Source organism: Cydia fagiglandana, chromosome 22 (genome assembly GCF_963556715.1).
Source record: "Cydia fagiglandana chromosome 22, ilCydFagi1.1, whole genome shotgun sequence".
Lineage (NCBI taxonomy): Eukaryota > Metazoa > Arthropoda > Insecta > Lepidoptera > Tortricidae > Cydia > Cydia fagiglandana.
In genome coordinates, this window is record NC_085953.1 from 12,375,834 (window position 1) to 12,396,172 (window position 20,339).

Here is a 20,339-nt window from a genome sequence, read left to right on the forward strand (position 1 = left end):
CCATTTTATATTACATAATAAACCTACCTAAAAAACCTACCTTTTTTTTTAATTGGGATATTTTATGTTATTTCTACTAAGAATCAATCAATAAAAAAACCAATTTTTAAAAAAAGTGTGAGGGACAACTTTAAATAAAATGGCCCATAAGGGGCACACAAATTGAGTGTTACACACAAGTCAGGTACTATAATAAGATTAATAAGTTTTAGGTCAAAAATTTCATTTCTATCTCTGTATCTTTAGGTACTTAAATAAAAGCTAACATTTTCAGGTAGTTAAAATGTTAGCTTTTATTTAAGTTAATACGAGTATAACATATATTGATTAACCATCCAAGTACAAACCTGGATCTGTCACTGAACGACGTGACTTTAACCTACATTATTTGATTATATAATGTTTAGAGAACGTTCTCGAGAAAGTTGGAAAATTTCCGGAAATTTCTTCGGAAAGGATGTCTCAGAAACGAGAACATTCTCATCGACACATCACTACCCCCCTCCCATTATTGGATTGAGCTGAAACTTCACAATTTTCACAAATACATATGTAATGACTCCTCTACACGATGGGCCAGCGCCGGCCACCCCAAGGGACGCAGCCATGCGGTAGAATGAGATAGCAATATCACTTGCTCCCTCTAACGCATAAATGCGTCCCTTGGAGTGGCCGGCGCTGACCCATCGTGTAGAGGAGCCCTCAGTTGGGTGACAATGCAATACCATTGTACCAAAGAGCTAATCGAATGATGGACACAAGAGATGGGCATGGGAACTCTGTGATAAAACAACGTACCGTAAAACGGGGTGAGTAGGTTTCGCGGGGAGAGGTGGGTTATGAGTGGGGAGAGAAGGTTTGAGAGGGGGGTGAGAAGGAATTTTAAGGCTACTGCTACAATAATAATGAATTCCAATTTAAAAGAAAGCGCATAAAATACTCCGACCTTGAGGAGAATTATTATTTTGTGCCACTCGCCTTCGAGGTAACGGGGTGTTGGGGGTCTGACGCCATAGCTTTTATAAGGGAGGTGGGAGGTAGAATCAGGGAGAGGACCTCTGACGCTCGCGCGGGTTCGTACCTGGTGCAAAGGTTGGCCATCGCTATCCAACGTGGTAACGCGGCAAGTATAATGGGCACCTTTGCACCCGGTACAGCCCGCGGAGGCCTTTTAGATTAAAATATTTTAATATTTAGATATATTTAAGTTACTTTTGTATGATTATTTATGTACCCTGTATATTCTTAATAAAATTGGTTTTCTTTCATAAAAAAAAAAAAAATTTAAAATGGAGCTATAGTAATACGCATAATAAAAAAAATCGATCCAACAATCTTCCAAAATCACCTTTGTATGAAAACCCCTCTCACCCCAAATACGAGGCACTACGGGTTGAGGTGGGTTTTCCTCTTTATCGTCAAAGTTATGAAATGGAACTACCCAAAATAAAATAAGAACTAAAATACAAACGTCCGCAGCACTTATTATACAGGGTGGAAAGGCACGACGATCCTTCCGCAAAAGGGGGATTGTTTAGCCTAAGCTCTATATTTTCTCCATAGAAACTATGTTAATACGGGCAACCGTTTCTAAATTATGACCTTTTAAACATCCATGCAAAAAACTACTTTGTTCTAACCCTAACAGGTGACAGGGTCAATGAACTTACTTGTAAACAATCAATATACGACAGGAAATTGTAATAATTTGTTGCCATCCAACTATTCTTAGGTCTGCTTACAACACGGTAAGAATCGTAGCAGGATTTTGGCTTTCTTAGTGGTTCCACTTGTTCAATACTTGAATGAAGTAGTTATGTTATTCCTTAATATTAATAATACTAACCACAACATTGTTTACAACGACAGTTCAAATTGTGACATTGACAACCACTCAAAAGTACGCAATCGTCTAATAAATATCTCTGGTTTCCTTGACTGATGAAAAGGTTTTAGTTTCTTAACACGTTTCACAAAATTATTTTCGAATAATTGGAAACTATCTAAAATAATTAAAAATTAGAAGTAGGTTGTGTTTGATGCAGCAAATGAACTTGCAAAAATGAAATACTAAATCTATATATATAAATGCAAGTGTCCTGACTGACTGACTGACTGACTGACTGACTGATTCATCAACGCAGAGCCGAAACTACAAAAGCCAGAAAGTTGAAATTTGCACACCAGGTTGCATTTATAAAGTGTACAAGAGATAAGAAGCGATTTTGAGAAATTCAACCCCTAAGGGGGTTAAAAAGGGGATGAAAGTATGTATGGGGTTAAAGTTTTCTTTTAAGCTAGGAATTTGAAACTTCGTAAAAAGATATATTATTAAAATACAAGAAAACTAATTTCAGCGTTTTTGAAAATTCATCCCCTAAGGTGGTGAAAAAGGGGTTGAAAGTTTGTATGGATATCAAAAAAAATTTCAAGTGGTGGACTTGAATCTTTGTATTTAGGGATATTATTAGAAGACAGGAAAAGTAATTTCAGCGTTTTGTAAAATTCATCCCCTAACAGGGTTAAAAGGGGGTTGAAAATTTTAATCCATTACAAATGCTTTGAAACTTCTTAAAAATGCATAATAGCTGATTATAAAAAAAAGTGATTGCAACGTTTTTGGAAATTCAACCCCTAAGGGGGTTAAAAAGGGGATGAAAGTTCGTCTTCGGGTGCAAATTTTATTTTAAGCTAGGAACTTGAAACTTTGTAAAAAAGTATCAAATTCAAATACAAGATAACTAATTTCAGCGTTTTAGAAAATTCATCCCTCAAGGTGGTGAAAAAGGGGTTGAAAGTTTGTATGGATATCAAATTTTTTTTCGAGCGCGGGACTTGAATCTTTGTATTTGGGGATATTATTAGAAGACAATAAAAGTATTTTCAGCGTTTTGTAAAATTTATCCCCTAACAGGGTTAAAAAGGGGATGAAAGTTTGTATGGGGTTAAAGTTTTCTTTTGAGCTAGGAATTTGAAACTTCGTTAAAAGATATATTATTAAAATACAAGAAAACTTATTTCAGCGTTTTTGAAAATTCATCCCCTAAGGTGGTGAAAAAGGGGTAGAAAGTTTGTATGGACATCAAACATTTTTTCGAGTGTGGGACTTGAATCTTTGTATTTAAGGATATTATTAGAAGACAGGAAAAGTAATTTCAGCGTTTTGTAAATTTCATGGCTAACATGGTTAAAAAGGGGTTGAAAGTTTGAATCCATTACAAATGGTTTTCAAACTTCTTAGAAAGGCATAATAGCCGATTACAAAAAAAAGTAATTGTAACGTTTTTGGAATTTCAACCCCTGAGGGGGCTAAAAAGGGGATGAAAGTTCGTCTGCGGGTGCAAATTTTATTTTAAGCAAGGAACTTGAAACTTTGTAAAAACGTTTTAAATTAAAATGCAAGAAAACTAATATCAGCGTTTTTGAAAATTCAACCCCTATGGTGGTGAAAACGGGGTTGAAAGTTTGTATGGATATCATACATTTTTTCGAACGTGGGATTTGAATCTTTGTATTTGGGGATATTATTAGATGACAATAAAAGTGATTTCAGCGATTTGTGAAATTCATCCCCTAGCAGGGTTAAAATGGGGTTCAAAGTTTGAATCCATTACAAATGCTTTTAAACTTCTTAGAAAGACATATTAGCCGATTACAAAAAAATTAATTGCAACGTTTTTGGAAATTCAAGCCCTAAGGGGGTTAAAAAGGGGATGAAAGTTCGTCTTGGGGTGTAAATTTAATTTTAAGCTAGGAACTTGAACTTTTGCAAAAAAAAGGTATAATAAAAATAAAAAACATGAAAACTAATTCAAGCATTTTTGAAAATCATCCCCCAAGGTGGTGAGAAAGGGGTTGAAAGTTTGTATGGAGATCAGATATTTTGTGAGTGCCGAATTTGAATCTTTGTATAAGCATAGGTACCTATTATGAGAATACAAAAAAAGTAATTTCAGCAACCAACATCAAAATCCACTTGACTTAAAACTTCATACAACTTGCTAAAAAAGAAAAGTACTTAATTTCAACATTGCTGGGATATGAAAATTATAGGTACTAAAGATGTAAAATGTTGAAGATAAGATTCCACGCGGACGAAGTGGCGGGCAACAGCTAGTCTTTGTATAAGGGCATAGGTACCTATTATGAGAATACAAGAAAAGTAATTTCAGCAACCAACATCAAAATCCACTTGACTTAAAACTTCATACAACTTGCTAAAAAAGAAAAGTACTTAATTTCAACATTGCTTGGATATGAAAATTATAGGTACCGTAAAACGGGGTGAGTAGGTTTCGCGGGGAGAGTTGGGTTATGAATGGGGAGAGAAGGTTTGAGAGGGGGGTGAGAAGGTATTTTAAGGCTCCTGCTACAAAAATAATGTATTCCAATTTAAAATGGGGCTATAGTAATACGCATAATAAAAAAAAATCGATTGGACAATCTTCCAAAATCACCTTTGTATGAAAAATCGTCTCACCCCAAATACGAGGCACTACGGGGTGAGGTGGGTTTTCCTCTTTATCGTCAAAGTTATGAAATGGAACTACCCAAAATAAAATACAAACTAAAATACAAACGTCCGAACCACCATTCAGTTTTCACATGTAAAAATAAAATTTTATCGAGGTTTGAAAGTCAAATTTCACCCAACTCACCCCATTTTACGGTACTAAAGATGTAAAATGTTGAAGATAAGATTCCGCGGACGAAGTCGCGGGCAACAGCTAGTCAAGAATAAATACTTCTTAAATACCTAACTAACAAACCTTCTTGCGTGGTAGGAAATAGACAAGACGTCTGATGTTTGAAATAAATAAATTGTCATTGAACTTCACTTCATATTTACTTTATTTCACTTATTTCATATTCTTTCAATAAAAATGCCGTTGTTAGATGCTTGTAGTTATTTAAATTTGTGGGGCTGTGTAAAAGATATGGTGTACCAAACGGAATGTGAAACTGCGGACGAAATGAGACATTAAAGGCTAATTGCTGCTTGTGAGGAAAAATGACGAAGAGCATACACTTATCGCATGGGCAATGTGCGCGGGCTCGGGTGCGGGCTGCGGCGTACATTATAAGACACTACGGAGGTACATTTGAAAACCGTATGTGAAGAGAAGATAGTGTTAAATATTGCCAAAAAGTAATTATCTAAGGAAGTAGTAAAATTGTTTTTAATACAGTTGCTCAAAAAGTGCTACTTTACGTAGCTGTTTAGCGTGCGGAAAGTTGGTTATCTCGAACTAGTGCTTTTTACTTTTCCAATTTTTTTAAATTTATACTTGTTCCAATTCACGACTACTTATTGATGAGTGTTAATATTAGTTTCCTTTAAATGTCGTAATCAGCATAAAAACCTACCGTTAATGTAAGAATACGAAAAATATTACATATTTCATATTTAATTACTTACCTCTTCATCATTATAACACGTTTATTTTTTAATATTCAATATTGAAAATTCCGTTCTTAATAAGTTGACTGAATGGAACGGAATAGCTGCCAAACGCCCATAGATATAATATACTTAAAGACGATGTCTAACCGAGCTGTCACTGTTACCACTTTTGTTTAGTGTACGATTAACAATGTTTTTCTTATTTTTTCGCAACTGTATTAAAAAACGTCGTTCGATACACGTGCGGAAATGTCATTCTTCACTCGTCCCGAGTCTTGCCACTCGCCTGCGGCTCGTGGCAAGATATCTCGGTACTCGTGAAGTAATGACATACCTTCCGCACTAGCATCGAAATGTACTATTGTAATATTGTTGCATTCATTTGATTTATTTGTCATTTATGCGTCATTCATACATACATCATTGCGATTCTGTCAACGATCGGAAAAAAGCGTAAAGTCCCGAGCTTTCCCGACGGAGATCCTTAACCTAGCCGTCATATGCACATGCTATAGGGTTATCACCAGAGTTAAAAAGTAGAAAATTTGGTACTTTTATTTTTTACTCAATTAACGATTCTTACCATTACCAATCTGCTCAGTATCACTTAAACGACCTAATACTTCCGGGAAGGATCGTCGTGCCTTTCCACCCTGTACACACCATTCAGTTTTCGTAAAAATAAAATGTTATCGAGGTTTGAATTTCAGTTTTGACCCTACTCACCCCATTTTATGGTAACCTAATTGTGTTTTGGTTTGTTCGAATTATCTCAACAAGTATTCTTAGTTGCCTGTTGAAAGAAAAGTATGTACAGTCAGCGAACTATCTTTACGTACTTATTTAAAAAAGAGCAAACAAAATCTAACCCTCAAATGGCTTCAGAAGATGGTACAGAAGTACCACCATTTTTACCCGACTACGGCAACGCAAAAGGAGGGTTATGATTTTGACCGGTATGTATGTGGGTATGTATGTATGTATGTTCATTTGTTCCCTCAGAACTTCTAAAGTATGCATTATAATTTGACAAACGATATGTCATTCGAATCGTCTTAATCTTCCGCTGGTTATAGGCTATATAACGTCACACAAAAATGAACACGGCGCCCTCTATAGTTCGTTTTTTTTAGCATTAGAAAGAACTCCACAGAAGCAAGCGTGTAGTTTTTATCAGGCTCTTTAATTGTTAATAATTATTGAATTATCTAATGTAGCATGGTCAATACATATAATTTACTTCAAATTATTACCGCTAAAAGTGCCGGATTTGGAACCACAAGCTTACTTCTGCGAAGTTCTTTCTAATGCTAAAAAAAACGGACTATAGGGGTCATAAAGACACGAATCAAAAAATTAAAAATAAGTAATGATGACGTGTTATATATCATTTGAAAGAGCTCAATTAGCACATTTCAAATATATACATACTATTAGCTTTTGCACCCGACTTTGCTTACATGAACCCGATAAATCATTAATTTATCGGGTAGGTAATTCGAACTACGAATCTACAAGCGCTATGGATTCTATCCGCGTATTACCCAATCAAGGCGATACAAGAAGATTTTTGCAAAACAAATTGGTTTGGCCACTATATACATGGTGTTTTTTAATGATCTGCAATATTTTATAACGTAAATAGGTAAAGAATTCTAGATCAGCCAAAATGTAGGAAACAGCCGTACAAGAGACGTACGAGGCACGCTGTATATACGAAGCTCGCTGTAGGCGTTCCAAAGCCCCCTCCCCTCCCTCCCGCGTCCTCATACTAAAAGAGTCGGGCGCAGCCCGACGTACGAGGTACGCTGCACGCGTTCCAAAGCCGGGCGCCTAAGGCGCCCTGATACTAAAAGAGTCGGGCGTAGCCCGGCGTACGAGGCACGCTGGACGCGTTCCAAAGCCGGGCGCTGAAGGCGCCCTTATACTAAAAGAGTCGGGCGTAGCCCGACGTACGAGACACGCTGAACGCGTTCTAAAGCCGGGCGCCTTCGGCGCCCTCATACTAAAGGAGTCGGGCGTAGCCCGACGTACAAGGTACGCTGCACGCGTTCCAAAGCCGGGTGCCGAAGGCGCCCCCATACTAAAAGAGTTGGGCGTAGCCCGACGTACGAGGTACGCTGTAGGTGTTCCAAAGCCGGGCGCCTAAGGTGCCCTGATACTAAAAGAGTCGGGCGTAGCCCGGCGTACGAGGCACGCTGGACGCGTTCCAAAGCCGGGCGCCGAAGGCGCCCTCATACTAAAAGAGTCGGGCGTAGCCCGACGTACGAGACACGCTGAACGCGTTCTAAAGCCGGGCGCCTTCGGCGCCCTCATAGTAAAGGAGTCGGGCGTAGCCCGACGTACGAGGTACGCTGCACGCGTTCCAAAGCCGGGCGCCGAAGGCGCCCCCATACTAAAAGAGTCGGCCGTAGCCCGACGTACGAGGTACGCTGTAGGTGTTCCAAAGCCGGGCGCCGAAGGCGCCTTCATACTAAAAGAGTCGGGCGTAGCCCGTCGTACGAAGCTCGCAGTACGCGTTCCAAAACCGGGCGCCTTCGTCGCCCTCATATTTATTTTATTTAATTCTAAACAATATACATTGTGTCGAATAGTAATACATGCATATAATTAGTACATACATTAAAAACTAGGGTCAAATATATCTTACAAATACAAATACCTTAAAAATACAATTCCCATTATGATATGTCATACACAATTTCATTGATGATATAATAAAATTTAATACTTCTACAACAATAATAATAATGTCAAAAATAGATCAATAGAGGTAGGTATGTCATTTACATTTAAAAAAAAAGCCATTAAATTAAATAATAAAATTGGTAACCATTGCAATACTAATTAAAAGATTCATTCACAAATTCATTGATAGAATAATAACATTTATCAACAAGAAAAGCCTTTAACTTGCGCTTAAATACTTTGCAGTCGGAGATCTGTTTATACTCTATCGGCAGTTTATTAAAAAGATGAACTGCCTGGTAGCTTGCCGAATGTTGTACAACTTTGAATTTAGGCACTAAACTATTTTTAAGGTCTTTTCTTCTTGTTGCAAGTCTTACAGCTCTGTCGTATTCGCATTCAGTGACCTCCAAATTTTTGACTAGACCTGATAGCAGAACTAAAATATAAAGGCAAGGCACAGTCAAGATCTTAAGCTTTCTAAAATGCTCCCTGCATGATTCCCATTGTGGTATTCTGACTATAATTCGGATAGCTCTTTTCTGCATCAAGAAAGCACTTTGCGTATTATATTGATAACTGTTGCCCCACAATTTAATACTATATCGTAATTTAGATTCTATGAGGGCATAGTAGACCACCTTAAGCTGTTCAATCTTCGCTACCTCCCGTAAGCTTCTCAAAGCAAAACAACCTGAACTAATTGAATTATTCAACTCCTGTAATTGCGGTTTCCAATTAAGATTAGAGTCAATCAAAACGCCCAAGAATTTAACTACTTCTACTTGTTCAACTATTTCTCCATTTATATTTAAAAGTAAGGAATCGGTGCATGTAGGACTAGTATTAAATAAAATCGATTTAGTTTTGCTACTATTTAAGGTGAGATTGTTAACTGTGAACCATATAGAAAATGCATTGAGGGCTCTATTAATTACTTCATTAAGTTTAGCTATGCTATCAGCGGACACTACAGCGTTGGTGTCATCAGCAAATAATACCAGCTTCAAATTCGGAATAGAGTCGTTCATATAATTAATTAAGTCGTTAACAAATAATATAAAAAATATAGGACCCAAGATGGAGCCTTGCGGCACACCTCGTCTTATATCAATCATACGTGATTTATGAACTGTCTCGCAATTATTCTCAATGTGTTTCAACTCTACAAACTGTTTCCTGTTTCTTAAGTACGATTGATATAATTTAAGAACGTTTCCTCTCACACCATAGTGCTCTAATTTACTCAATAAGATACAATGGTCAACAGTATCGAAGGCCGCACTTAAGTCCAAAAATACACCTGCTACCTTTTTCCCACTGTTGAGTTGTAGTACCGTATCTTTAATTAGCTCATCAATAGCTTCACTCGTCCCAACACTCTTACGGTACCCGAACTGCTTTGTGTTTAATATTTTATATCTGTTGATATGATCTAGCAATCTGTCTTTTAGCAATTTTTCGAACACTTTAGACAGTGTAGGTAACAATGAAATGGGCCTGTAGTTTTTAGGCATATTAGTTGATCCCTTTTTATGAATTGGCAGTACTCTAGCTATTTTTAGTTGATCAGGAAATGTACACAATTCAAAACATAAATTATAAAAATGAGCTAATGGCCCTGCTAATAAGTCAATATTGTCCTTAATAATCCTAATCGGTATGCCGTCATAACCTACAGATGATTTAGACTCCATCATCCTAACCAGGCGATATATCTCCTGAGGAGTAACTAAGGCATTGGTCATCTCATAAGTTACCCGGGCCACATGTTGATGGAGTAACTTGACCGCTGTTTGTTGGTCCCCTACACTTCCACTAGAATGATCAAATATTTTACAAAAAATATTACATTGCTCTTGTGGATCGCTTACAATTTTATCTGTTTTTAATAACAAGTTGTTAGTCGAAATGGGTGGAGCTTTATTTCTATGCTGATTCACTATTTTCCAAATAGCTTTACTAGAATTTTTTGCATTATCGATTTGCGTCTGTACAGCATTTTTTTTGGCATTTCGGATTACCTGCCTGTATAGCTTTCCGTATTCTGTACGATATGTAGCTATTGAGTTGTCAAGGTGTTCCTTATCAATGAACGTTAGAAACCGTTTCATTTTGCTGGAAGTTTTTATGCCCTTCGTTATCCACTTACATTTCGTGTTCACTTTTGAGACTTTTAGTGTTTTCTTAACCCTTAATCAAACGGAACGCTTTTTATGAGATTTTTGAAAACTAAGATTGGTTTTTAGGTAATTTGGGTGCGTAGATTACGAAAAAATATATAAAAATAATTTTAGTGGGGGGGAAAGGGGGGTTTTGCGGTGGGAAATATTTTCCCGTTATCCGTTACGGAATAGCAAAATTTTGAAAAAGTGGGAATTAGTTTCCCATTGTCCGATACGGTTACGAACTTTTTACTAGTTAGTAGCTCCCCCCGGCTTCGCTTCGAATTCAAGTATGATCCTTTAACGTTATCTTCAAAAATCAAAGAAATAAATAAAATAAAAAAGAAAACAAAAACAGGCACAGATTTTTTTGTGTAACAGGCAAACGGGCATATATATTTATTTATGGAAACCAATTAAAATGTAGGTGGAGAACAAACACTGGGAAATAATTTCCCACTTGATAAAACCTACCAATTTTTTTGTAAATCGTACGTTCAGGAACAAACAATGGGAAATAATTACCCACTTACTAAAACCTTAAAATCTTGGATAAATCATACCGTTATCACAATTCTTTTCAAACAAAACACAGGGAAAATAAGTCTAGTTTATGATAGTATTCAGTGTATGCACTTACAAGATTTTTTTTCGCACTTAACCTCAAAACACTAAAAAAATTGTCGTTATTGCAAAAAAAATCACAACAACTGATATTGACTTTGACGTATGGTCACAAATGGCGGCCATTAGAAAAGTGTTGCCATTTTTCAAGTTCAAAATGTTACTAAGATTTTAAATCTGTATGGTTGGTATCGCTGAGTGTTGCCTTTAAAAAGATAAAAAATATTTCGTAAATTAGAATGAAGTGGGAAATAATTTCCCGATATTTGATTAAGGGTTAAAGCTGCTTTTAAAACAGTTCATAAATTTTTTAATAAAATTGTTAATGCCTAAATTGTTCCAATTTTCATTCAGTAGCTTACATCTAAATTTATTGTTGTTGATGGCATTGTAACACCTTCGTTCTCTTCGAATTAATAATTGTGGCTGCTTTTTAGCAGAACACGATGAATTTGTTTCAATTCTACAGAGTAGTCCAGCATGTCCATCAGCTAGACCGTTGTGATCTACTTCTATACTTGATACCGAGGACTCTGGCAAATTCGTAAACACATTATCAATGCATGATTCAGAGTTATTTCGCAAGAAGGTGGAAGCTGTTACTAAAGGTCTAAAGTTATAACACTTTAACAATGTTATTAAGGCAGTACTTCGACTATCATTTAAATGCAAATTTATATTAAAATCACCACAGATTAAACACTTTTTGTGGAAAAAGTGGTTTAGCATTATTTCTAGTTTTTCCATAAATGTTTCAAAATTGGACTCACGAGGACTGCGATAGCAACATATTACACAAATATTAGTTTCACAGTCTCGAATACCACATACTTCGAATGACTCCATTGAATATAATTTCTTACATATTGATAACTCTTCAATATTTCTATCCTCACGAGCTAAAATTAAACTACCGCCCCTTTTTTTATTGGTTCTTACGTTATAAGTAGCTAGATAGTAATCAGGAAAGTTAAGAAGCGGCGCTGTAATCTTGTTTTCCTACTCGTCGACTATAATTCTTGAATTAAGATTTCTTATACCAAACTTCAATTGGGTATTTTTAATGTATGGGCTCCTAACTCAACTATAATATTCATTACGATACAGTTTAGTCAACTATAATGAGATTGGCCAATCACAGCTCTCCGCGATCAACAGGACAAAACAAAACCAAAGCTCAAATTAATTATTTATTTTAGGTAAAAACAATTGGTTCATAAGTCTGAAACGCGCATGTGATACCCTTAAAATAGCAACATCCATAGACTACGAAAACCACTTAGTGTTGCTTGTTAGTCTCCATAGGCTACGGTGGCCAAAATCGACAAATCAACTGTCTAAAAATTTTACTTAGCGCGGAGCAAGTACCAGGGTCTCATGAGTTACGAGAAGGTGTCGTTGACCAACGCGCCGGGCGCGGCGGCGGGGGCGCGGACCAGTATGAGGTATCGCGGCTACTTGCGTATCAGCTGTGTATACTTTTGGTTTGATTTGTTTGTATGATCTACTAGTTTAAAGTATTATTTTTGTTGGCTCGTAGAAAAAGTATTGTATACAATAGTGATATAATCAAGCTTTTCAATCTCGTACCTGACTTAGGCAACTCAGCAAGCTTCGTTGCCTAAACACGGTACTCGACTGAAAAGCTCTCTATTATATCACGATTGTATAAAATACTATTAAGAAGTGTTCACTGACACAAACAAAATGCTGTACTATAGGTAAGCTATTCAAATATAATTCCAAGTCGAGTTTTTTATTGCTAATACCACACAAATTCTGATAATACACATTAATTAACACTTTATCTTTGTGTTCACTAGTTAAGCTAGTTCTGCTTTCGGTTCTAACGAAAGGAGTCATTACTGATGCCTCGAAAAAACTGATTTTCGATAGGTATATTTTCTTCATTAGTCAAGTACGCCTGGGCTTGTCCCATAAATATTTTAAGACTCGAAAATACTGCTCTCATTCCAAATTTGGTTAACCTACCCGAATAGTCCGAAAACATATCTAAAGTTAGGTCCCGATTCGTGTCGAACAGGAAGGCATAGTTGTTAGTTTGCATATCCATCGCAAGTAAACTACCAAACATCTCTACCTTATAGTTATAAATAAGTGCCCCACAAACATATGTTGGAAGACAGATAATTTTATTGGTATGTGTGATTTTCCTAAGCGACTCTCTAATACAATTTATTAAATTAATACTATTTTGAGACTCATTTATGTCTTTTTCACCAATAAAGATTATACAGAAGTCATTCATGGTAAAACTCTTCAACTTGTTCTCTAAGTTCGTAAGTAGCTCTATAATGCCACAGTTTGGCGCAGCATAGTGACAGTATGTGGCATCTCTATCTAAGTTATATTCTATGGCATTCAAAATGCAACCGGTTGCTTGATTACTTACAATACACAATTGATTTTTAGGGTTATCGTTTTTGGAGGCCGCGACTAGTCGAGTGGCAGTGGTGTGTACCCGATGGGGCTTACTGGTTCCCTGCTGCGCATGCGTTAGACTCTCTTTCCGTCCCTGTTCCGGCGTCTGGCTGAAGTGATCCTCTTGTTCTTCTTCTCTATCTATGCTAGTTTGCCTTGACCGATGTTCTACTTTACTCGTATCCTGAGAATTTTCCTTTTCGCCTAAGAGTTTTGATTCGTCCGATTGGTCATTTAAACGTAAGGCTGGGTCCGGGCAGCCCGAAACGAGTGGCTTATTTACTACAGGCACTTGTTTGCTGCATTTTGCCTGTGCTTTGGGTGTCCCTGTTGGTGATACTGGTGCTGTTCCCTTCAGCAGGCTCCGGTACAAATCACACTTCTTACGTGTCTCAATTAGGTCATCTTCTAGTTTGTATTTTTCGCCTAGCAGCTTTTGGATTTCTGTATCTGCTCCCAGCAATTGTTTCTTAAGATTCTCTATCTGTTTTTTAAGTCCTCTACTATAAAATTTTGTACTTGTGAGTGTATGTTAGGCAAACTGTGGGTATTAGTGTTTCCTGTCAAATTCAATTCACTCTGAGAATATTCATCCTCACATTTTTCGGCTTCTGTGTGTATATTTCGGCTTAACGACACGTCAGGACAACTTGTGTTTAGGGTGTTTTCCAAAACTGAAAGATCTGAGCAACTTTCATCTTGGGATAAAGAATCAAAAGAATTCTGTACTGGTAGGTTATATTTTCGCCTTGTAGTGATATTTTCTGACGTAGGTTGAGTATTCGTTTGTGAAGCATCTTGTACTTCGCTGTTGTCTACCGGCTCTAATACTTCTGTCTCGACCGGTGTAGCTATTTGTACAGTCTCTAGCTTACACATCTCCTTTGCATTCTTTACGTTGACATTTGGCGTAGATGTTGAAGTACTAGATAGCCTTTTTTGTTGAGCTATAGTTTTGTATTCGTGGTCTTTTTTCTTACAGTTCATACAAGTCCACTTAGATTTAGCAGACCTATCCATTAAGTTATAACGTTTCTCAGTATTGGTGCAGGTGAGACAGTACGTCTGTTTGCAACATGAACATTTCAGGTAGTGTTTAACTTGTATTTTTTTACACTTTCTGCAGGCAGGATTCGGCGCCATGATTGTATTACAAATTGTCAAGTTTTAGTTAAAAAAAAAAAAAAAAAAAAAAAAAAAAAAAAAAAAAAAAAAAAAAAAAAAAAAAAAAAAAAAAAATTACAAGAATTAAAAAAAAAACTTTCACCCGAGGATCGAACTTGAACTCAAACTGTTTGTTACATGCACATAGTAAAAATAAAAATACAAAAAGTTATTCCGATCGTAGGAATCGAACTTGGTCGCACCGTTTCACAGCCATAACATTTACTGCAACGCCATGTATGCATATATGCACTGGACGAATTTTAGGATTTACTGCAACGCCATGTATGCATATATGCACTGGACGAATTTTAGGACTGTAAGAATGTCTTTTACAAATACACACGATGATATGCAGATATGGTAGGGGTCAAAGTTCAAAACAATTTAAATGTTGAAACGGTCACTTTTATATTTACAATATTCTTATTTGCAATCACTTCGCAGTTTTTGTTGCATAAGTCACTGTATTACACTAATTTAACACGATTGGTTGTCACTTAATCACAGTTTTGTTTGAAATTTAGTCTTAAAACAAACAATAATACGTCTGTAGTCATTTGTAAATTTACAACACTTCTTGGTCATATTGCACTTAGATAACACTTTCACAGTTTTTATGGATAGTTATTTACATGTTAGACTTATATTTATTTCATATTGTTAGAATTTACTATTTTTTAACAATAAAACATCGCGGAGCACTTGTTTGCGTGACAGCTAGCGCCATCTATCTATCATACTAAAAGAGTCGGGCGTAGCCCGACGTACGAGGCACGCTGTACGCATTCTAAAGCCGGGCGCCGAAAGCGCCTCCAAGCCAAAGAATGGCGCAGCCCGATATATGCGGCGCACTGCGTGCATTTCTGAACTGAGGACGCCCTCGCAAAAGTAAAGTACCTAACTTTAAATAGTTAGTAACGAAGTCTTGACCCCAAAATTAATTAAATAAAAAATAAGTTCAAAAACTAAAACCCGACTACTGCAAATCGCGCTCTAAAAATTATGAAACAAGATAGAATTCTTATCTGAAATTATTAAACAGGAAATATTATAAGTGTTATCATTTTTTTAATGAAAAAATACAACGTAATATAATTTACTACATTTTTTATATATTTACAGAGATTCAGAGGATAGCCGTGGTCGTATGCCACTTTACTTTAAAGTTTATAATCGTGGCATACGACCACGGAGATCGTTTGAATATCTCTGTAAATATATAAAAAATGTAGTAAATTATATTACGTTGTATTTTTTCATTAAAAAAATGATAACACTTATAATATTTCCTGTTTAATAATTTCAGATAAGAATTCTATCTTGTTTCATAATTTTTAGAGCGCGATTTGCAGTAGTCGGGTTTTAGTTTTTGAACTTATTTTTTATAGATTGGAAGATTTGACCCGAACAAACATATTACAAACAAACTTTGCAAGTCTGTGGTGTATATTAATTTGAGAAGTTCTCCCAATTTCCTACTCCCATCATCAGATCCATTAATTTGATCCTTTCTTCCAGTAACCATCAACCATGGACGACCGCACGGTGGACCTGATCTTCTCCGGCTCCCTGAAGTCCCTGCCTCCAGTCAGCTCCAAGATCGTGAGGATCTTCACCAGCTCGACCTTCACTGGTAAGGACTCAACCAATCCCAGTGCAGTCACCATGGACGACCGCACGGTGGACCTGATCTCCGGCTCCCTGAAGTCCCTGCCTCCAGTCAGCTCCAAGATCGTGAGGATCTTCACCAGCTCGACCTTCACTGGTAAGGACTCAACCAATCCCAGTGCAGTCACCATGGACGACCGCACGGTGGACCTGATCTCCGGCTCCCTGAAGTCCCTGCCTCCAGTCAGCTCCAAGATCGTGAGGATCTTCACCAGCTCGACCTTCACTGGTAAGGACTCAACCAATCCCAGTGCAGTCACCATGGACGACCGCACGGGGGACCTGATCTCCGGCTCCCTGAAGTCCCTGCCTCCAGTCAGCTCCAAGATCGTGAGGATCTTCACCAGCTCGACCTTCACTGGTAAGGACTCAACCAATCCCAGTGCAGCCACCATGGACGACCGCACGGTGGACCTGATCTCCGGCTCCCTGAAGTCCCTGCCTCCAGTCAGCTCCAAGATCGTGAGGATCTTCACCAGCTCGACCTCATGAACCGTGCTAGCCAGACAGTTGTAATTTTCACAGAAGATGTATTTCTGTTGCCGCTATAACAACAAATACAAACAAACAAATAAACAAATACTAAAAACAGAATAAAAATAAATATTTTTACACTTTGTCACGTCAAGACAAGACAAGACAAGACAAATTATTTATTTGTAAACATATGTAACAGTGTTGGATAAGTAGGTGCAAAAAGTAGTTGAGAACGCTATGTTTCGCCGACAGGCATACAAATTTGAAATTAGGTATACACATACCAATTAAATTACATTATTACATTACATTATTACAAGCAAATATACTTAACTAAAGAAATAAATTAATTATACAATAACTTAATAATAATTGCGGGTATTATTACAAATTCATAATTATTTATTAAAATCTATTCATATTTTTATGTCAATAAGTCATGCATACAGGGTGTCCCAGAATTCGACGTCAAGCCGTAAACGAATGATAGACCAAGTCATAACAGTTATCATAAAAATACAAAAACTCATGTTCTTTAAAAATTATGGTCACTTTAAAAATTCACAAAAAAATCCACACCCTGTAATTATTCAAGATTACACAATAATAAAAAAATTAGAGTAAATTATGGAATTTGTAGTAACAAGAGTTAAAGAACCATTACAGGCTGTGGATTCTTTAGTGAATTTTTAAAATGACCATAATTTTTAAAGAACATGAGTTGGATATTTTTTTGTATTTTTATGATAACTGTTATGACTTGGTCTATCATTCGTTTACGGCTTGACGTCGAATTCTGGGACACCCTGTATATACAATATACTTCTATTCACCAATTACTTACAAGCTAATTTAAAGTGCCACCAAGAAACACTGGCAACGAATAATAGCATTTAGAAATTAATAAATTATTCAAGTAATTTTTAAGTCGGGTAGCTTAAATGGATTCTAAATATGCCTCAAATCAGCCCGGCCATACCTCGCCTTAAGAGCCAACAGGAGTGGTCATTTCTCCATACAAACGTACTCGACTGTTTCCACCGTGGGTTTTGATGCTAGAGCAATGATTTATTCAACGCAGATTAATATTGTCAATATCTGTGTCGGACCGTTTTGCTTTTTTTGATATTTTTGTTTTTTAAGGCGCTCTAGAGCCTTTCAATAATGGCCAAAATGGCCTCATTGACTATGCCGCAATGGGAGGCGTAGTATTCAAAACTGATATCAATTAGCCAAAAAAGCAAAACGGTCCGACACAGATAATTTCATAATCAATTAGATTTCCAAATTTGGTTACGATTGGTTAAGCTCAGCTCAGCTCCTGTTTCGTCTTAAATAAATTCTGGGCATGTGCAGCTAAAGATCGATAAACCAATACAAAGTACGGGTCATTAACAGAAACATGGCCGTTGCAGGTGTTTTCAAGTTACGGCCCGCTCACGGCCCGCTTTACTACTAGTTTTAGTGCCTGTTGGAAAAGCAATAATGTGTTATGGTCTCGTTAATGTTTATTTTGACACTGTATACATAATATTGAGTAGTTTGGTCTGCGGGAATAGCATGGTCGCGCTTTTATAGCGTAGCCATCACTTTCTTCTAAGAATTATTGTAATCTATGCATGTAGGTATACTTACTTATATGCTTTATTGTACTCTTCTTCTTCCTTCTTCCTCGCGTTATCCCGGCATTTTGCCACGGCTCACATAGGAGCCTGGGGTCCGCTTGACAACTAACCTCATGATTTGACGTAGGCACTAGTTTTTACGAAAGCGACTGCCATCTGACCTTCCAACCCAGAGGGGAAACTAGGCCTTATTGGGATTAGTCCGGTTTCCTCACGATGTTTTCCTTCACCGAAAAGCGACTAGTACATATCAAATGATATTTCGTACATAAGTTCCAAAAAACTCATTGGTACGAGCCGGGGTTTGAACCCGCGACCTCCGGATTGCAAGTCGCACGCTCTTACCGCTAGGCTACCAGCGCTTATATGCTTTATTGTACATAGAAAAATAAACAAGGGAAACACGGTTACATAAGTAATTAAACACAACAAAGGTAGACTTATCCCTGAATGGCATCTCTTCCATTTAACCTTCAACGAAATGAGTAGAAAAGAAGTAATTAATGATAAACAGAAACAAATATGTAGGTACAGTCGCCATCAGATATACGGGAGCGCCCAAGGTGCTCACAAATATCTGAACTCTCCATAATAGGCGATAGAATGCCTTTAGAGCAATAAATGTGTAGTGTTTATATTAGACTAATTTTTAATAAAATTAATGCCATCATTTCTTAGTCAGTCTACCAATAAATAAATAAATAATAAATAAATAAATAAATATTATAGGACATTCTTACACAGATTGACTATAAGTCCCACAGTAAGCTCAAGAAGGCTTGTGTTGTGGGTACTCAGACAGCGATATATATAATATACAAATACATACTTAAATACATAGAAAACACCCATGACGCAGGAACAGTCAGCAGCAGAAGTCGCTATGCACTCCAGGTGCTCAAAGAGAGGTAAACGTTTAAACTGTCAAAAAGTTGTTGACTGTCATGGTAGTATTTACTTGTGAGCGCTCAACGTGTCACAAATATGTTAACAGTCGCTATTCATTAATTTCTACACTTACAACAAGTCATTGATACCTTAGCTGTCAAAAAACCAATGGTATCTAAGCGGTCAACGTGTCAAATATATCTGAACAATATGGAAAAATAGACTTTAAAGCATACAAGTATGGTCGAATATTGAATAAAAGATAGCCATGCTAATTTCAGGTAAAGCGTTTTGACAATCATCGAAAGCAGTACAGTCTTGTCATCACATACATCTATCTCACGTTTTGCCCTTCAACCATTTGACAGGAGCCTTTCGGTCAACTTACTGCAAACTATTTCTTTTAACAGAATCGTCAAGACGAATGACACATAGCAAAAGCTAACTGAAACCGAATTTAGAGCCAATTGTCAAGGCACGTCGTGGTCTCAGTAACAGGCGTTTGCTTTTCAAAGCAGAGACTGCGGGTTCAAATCTCAGTCGTACGCACCTAGAGTACAGCTTTTTGTTTTTTTTTGGGTTTCATTTCTATTATTAATTGGTGTCTTCTGGTTTTATGTTAATTTCGCATTAGTTTATATAATTTTTGAAGATAATGTCACATGTAGCGTATGTACGACTTTCTATCAGGACGTTGTAGGTTTGAACCCGCAGTGGGCGTTACTTAGATTACTCCTGTGCGGAATGCCATTTGATATTTACTACTCAAAAATCACGTTTGTTGTATGGGAGCCCCACTTAAATCTTTATTTTATTCTGTTTTTAGTATTTCTTGTTACTTATAATAGCGGCAACAGAAATACATCATTTGTGAAAATTTCAACTGTCTAACTATCACGGTTCCTGAGATACAGCCTGGTGACAGACGAACGGACGGACGGATGGATGGACAGACGGACGGACAGCAGAGTCTTAGTAATAGGGTCCCGTTTTACCCTTTGGGTACGGAACCCTAAAAATGCTGGTCTCTTCGAAAACTGACTAAATTGAGACCTACACAATCGATATCTAAATAGAAATAGTCTTAGTTTTATTTTTCAAAACGTTCGGGGTTCGATTCCCGAGCTGAGTACACATTTTTTTTTATGTATGAATGCAGTTTTTCGTGTTACTAAAATCGATGACATGATT

The 20,339-nt window shown here is 37.0% G+C and overlaps 2 protein-coding genes across 2 annotated transcripts in view; one reads left to right on the forward strand and one right to left on the reverse strand.

Moving 5' to 3' along the window:
* The window catches only part of LOC134675421 (sodium- and chloride-dependent GABA transporter 1), a 341,033-nt gene that overhangs the window by 108,718 nt on the left and 211,976 nt on the right, over positions 1–20,339 (reverse strand). The gene's annotated exons all lie outside the window — the stretch shown is intronic.
* LOC134675455 (NACHT and WD repeat domain-containing protein 2) overlaps positions 1–20,339 on the forward strand; it is a 111,278-nt gene that overhangs the window by 6,957 nt on the left and 83,982 nt on the right. Inside the window, exon 2 of the mRNA XM_063533724.1 lies at positions 16,009–16,123. Within this exon, the coding sequence (XP_063389794.1) occupies positions 16,021–16,123 (103 nt within the window). The 5' untranslated portion in view covers positions 16,009–16,020. The remainder of the gene's footprint in view (positions 1–16,008; positions 16,124–20,339) is intronic.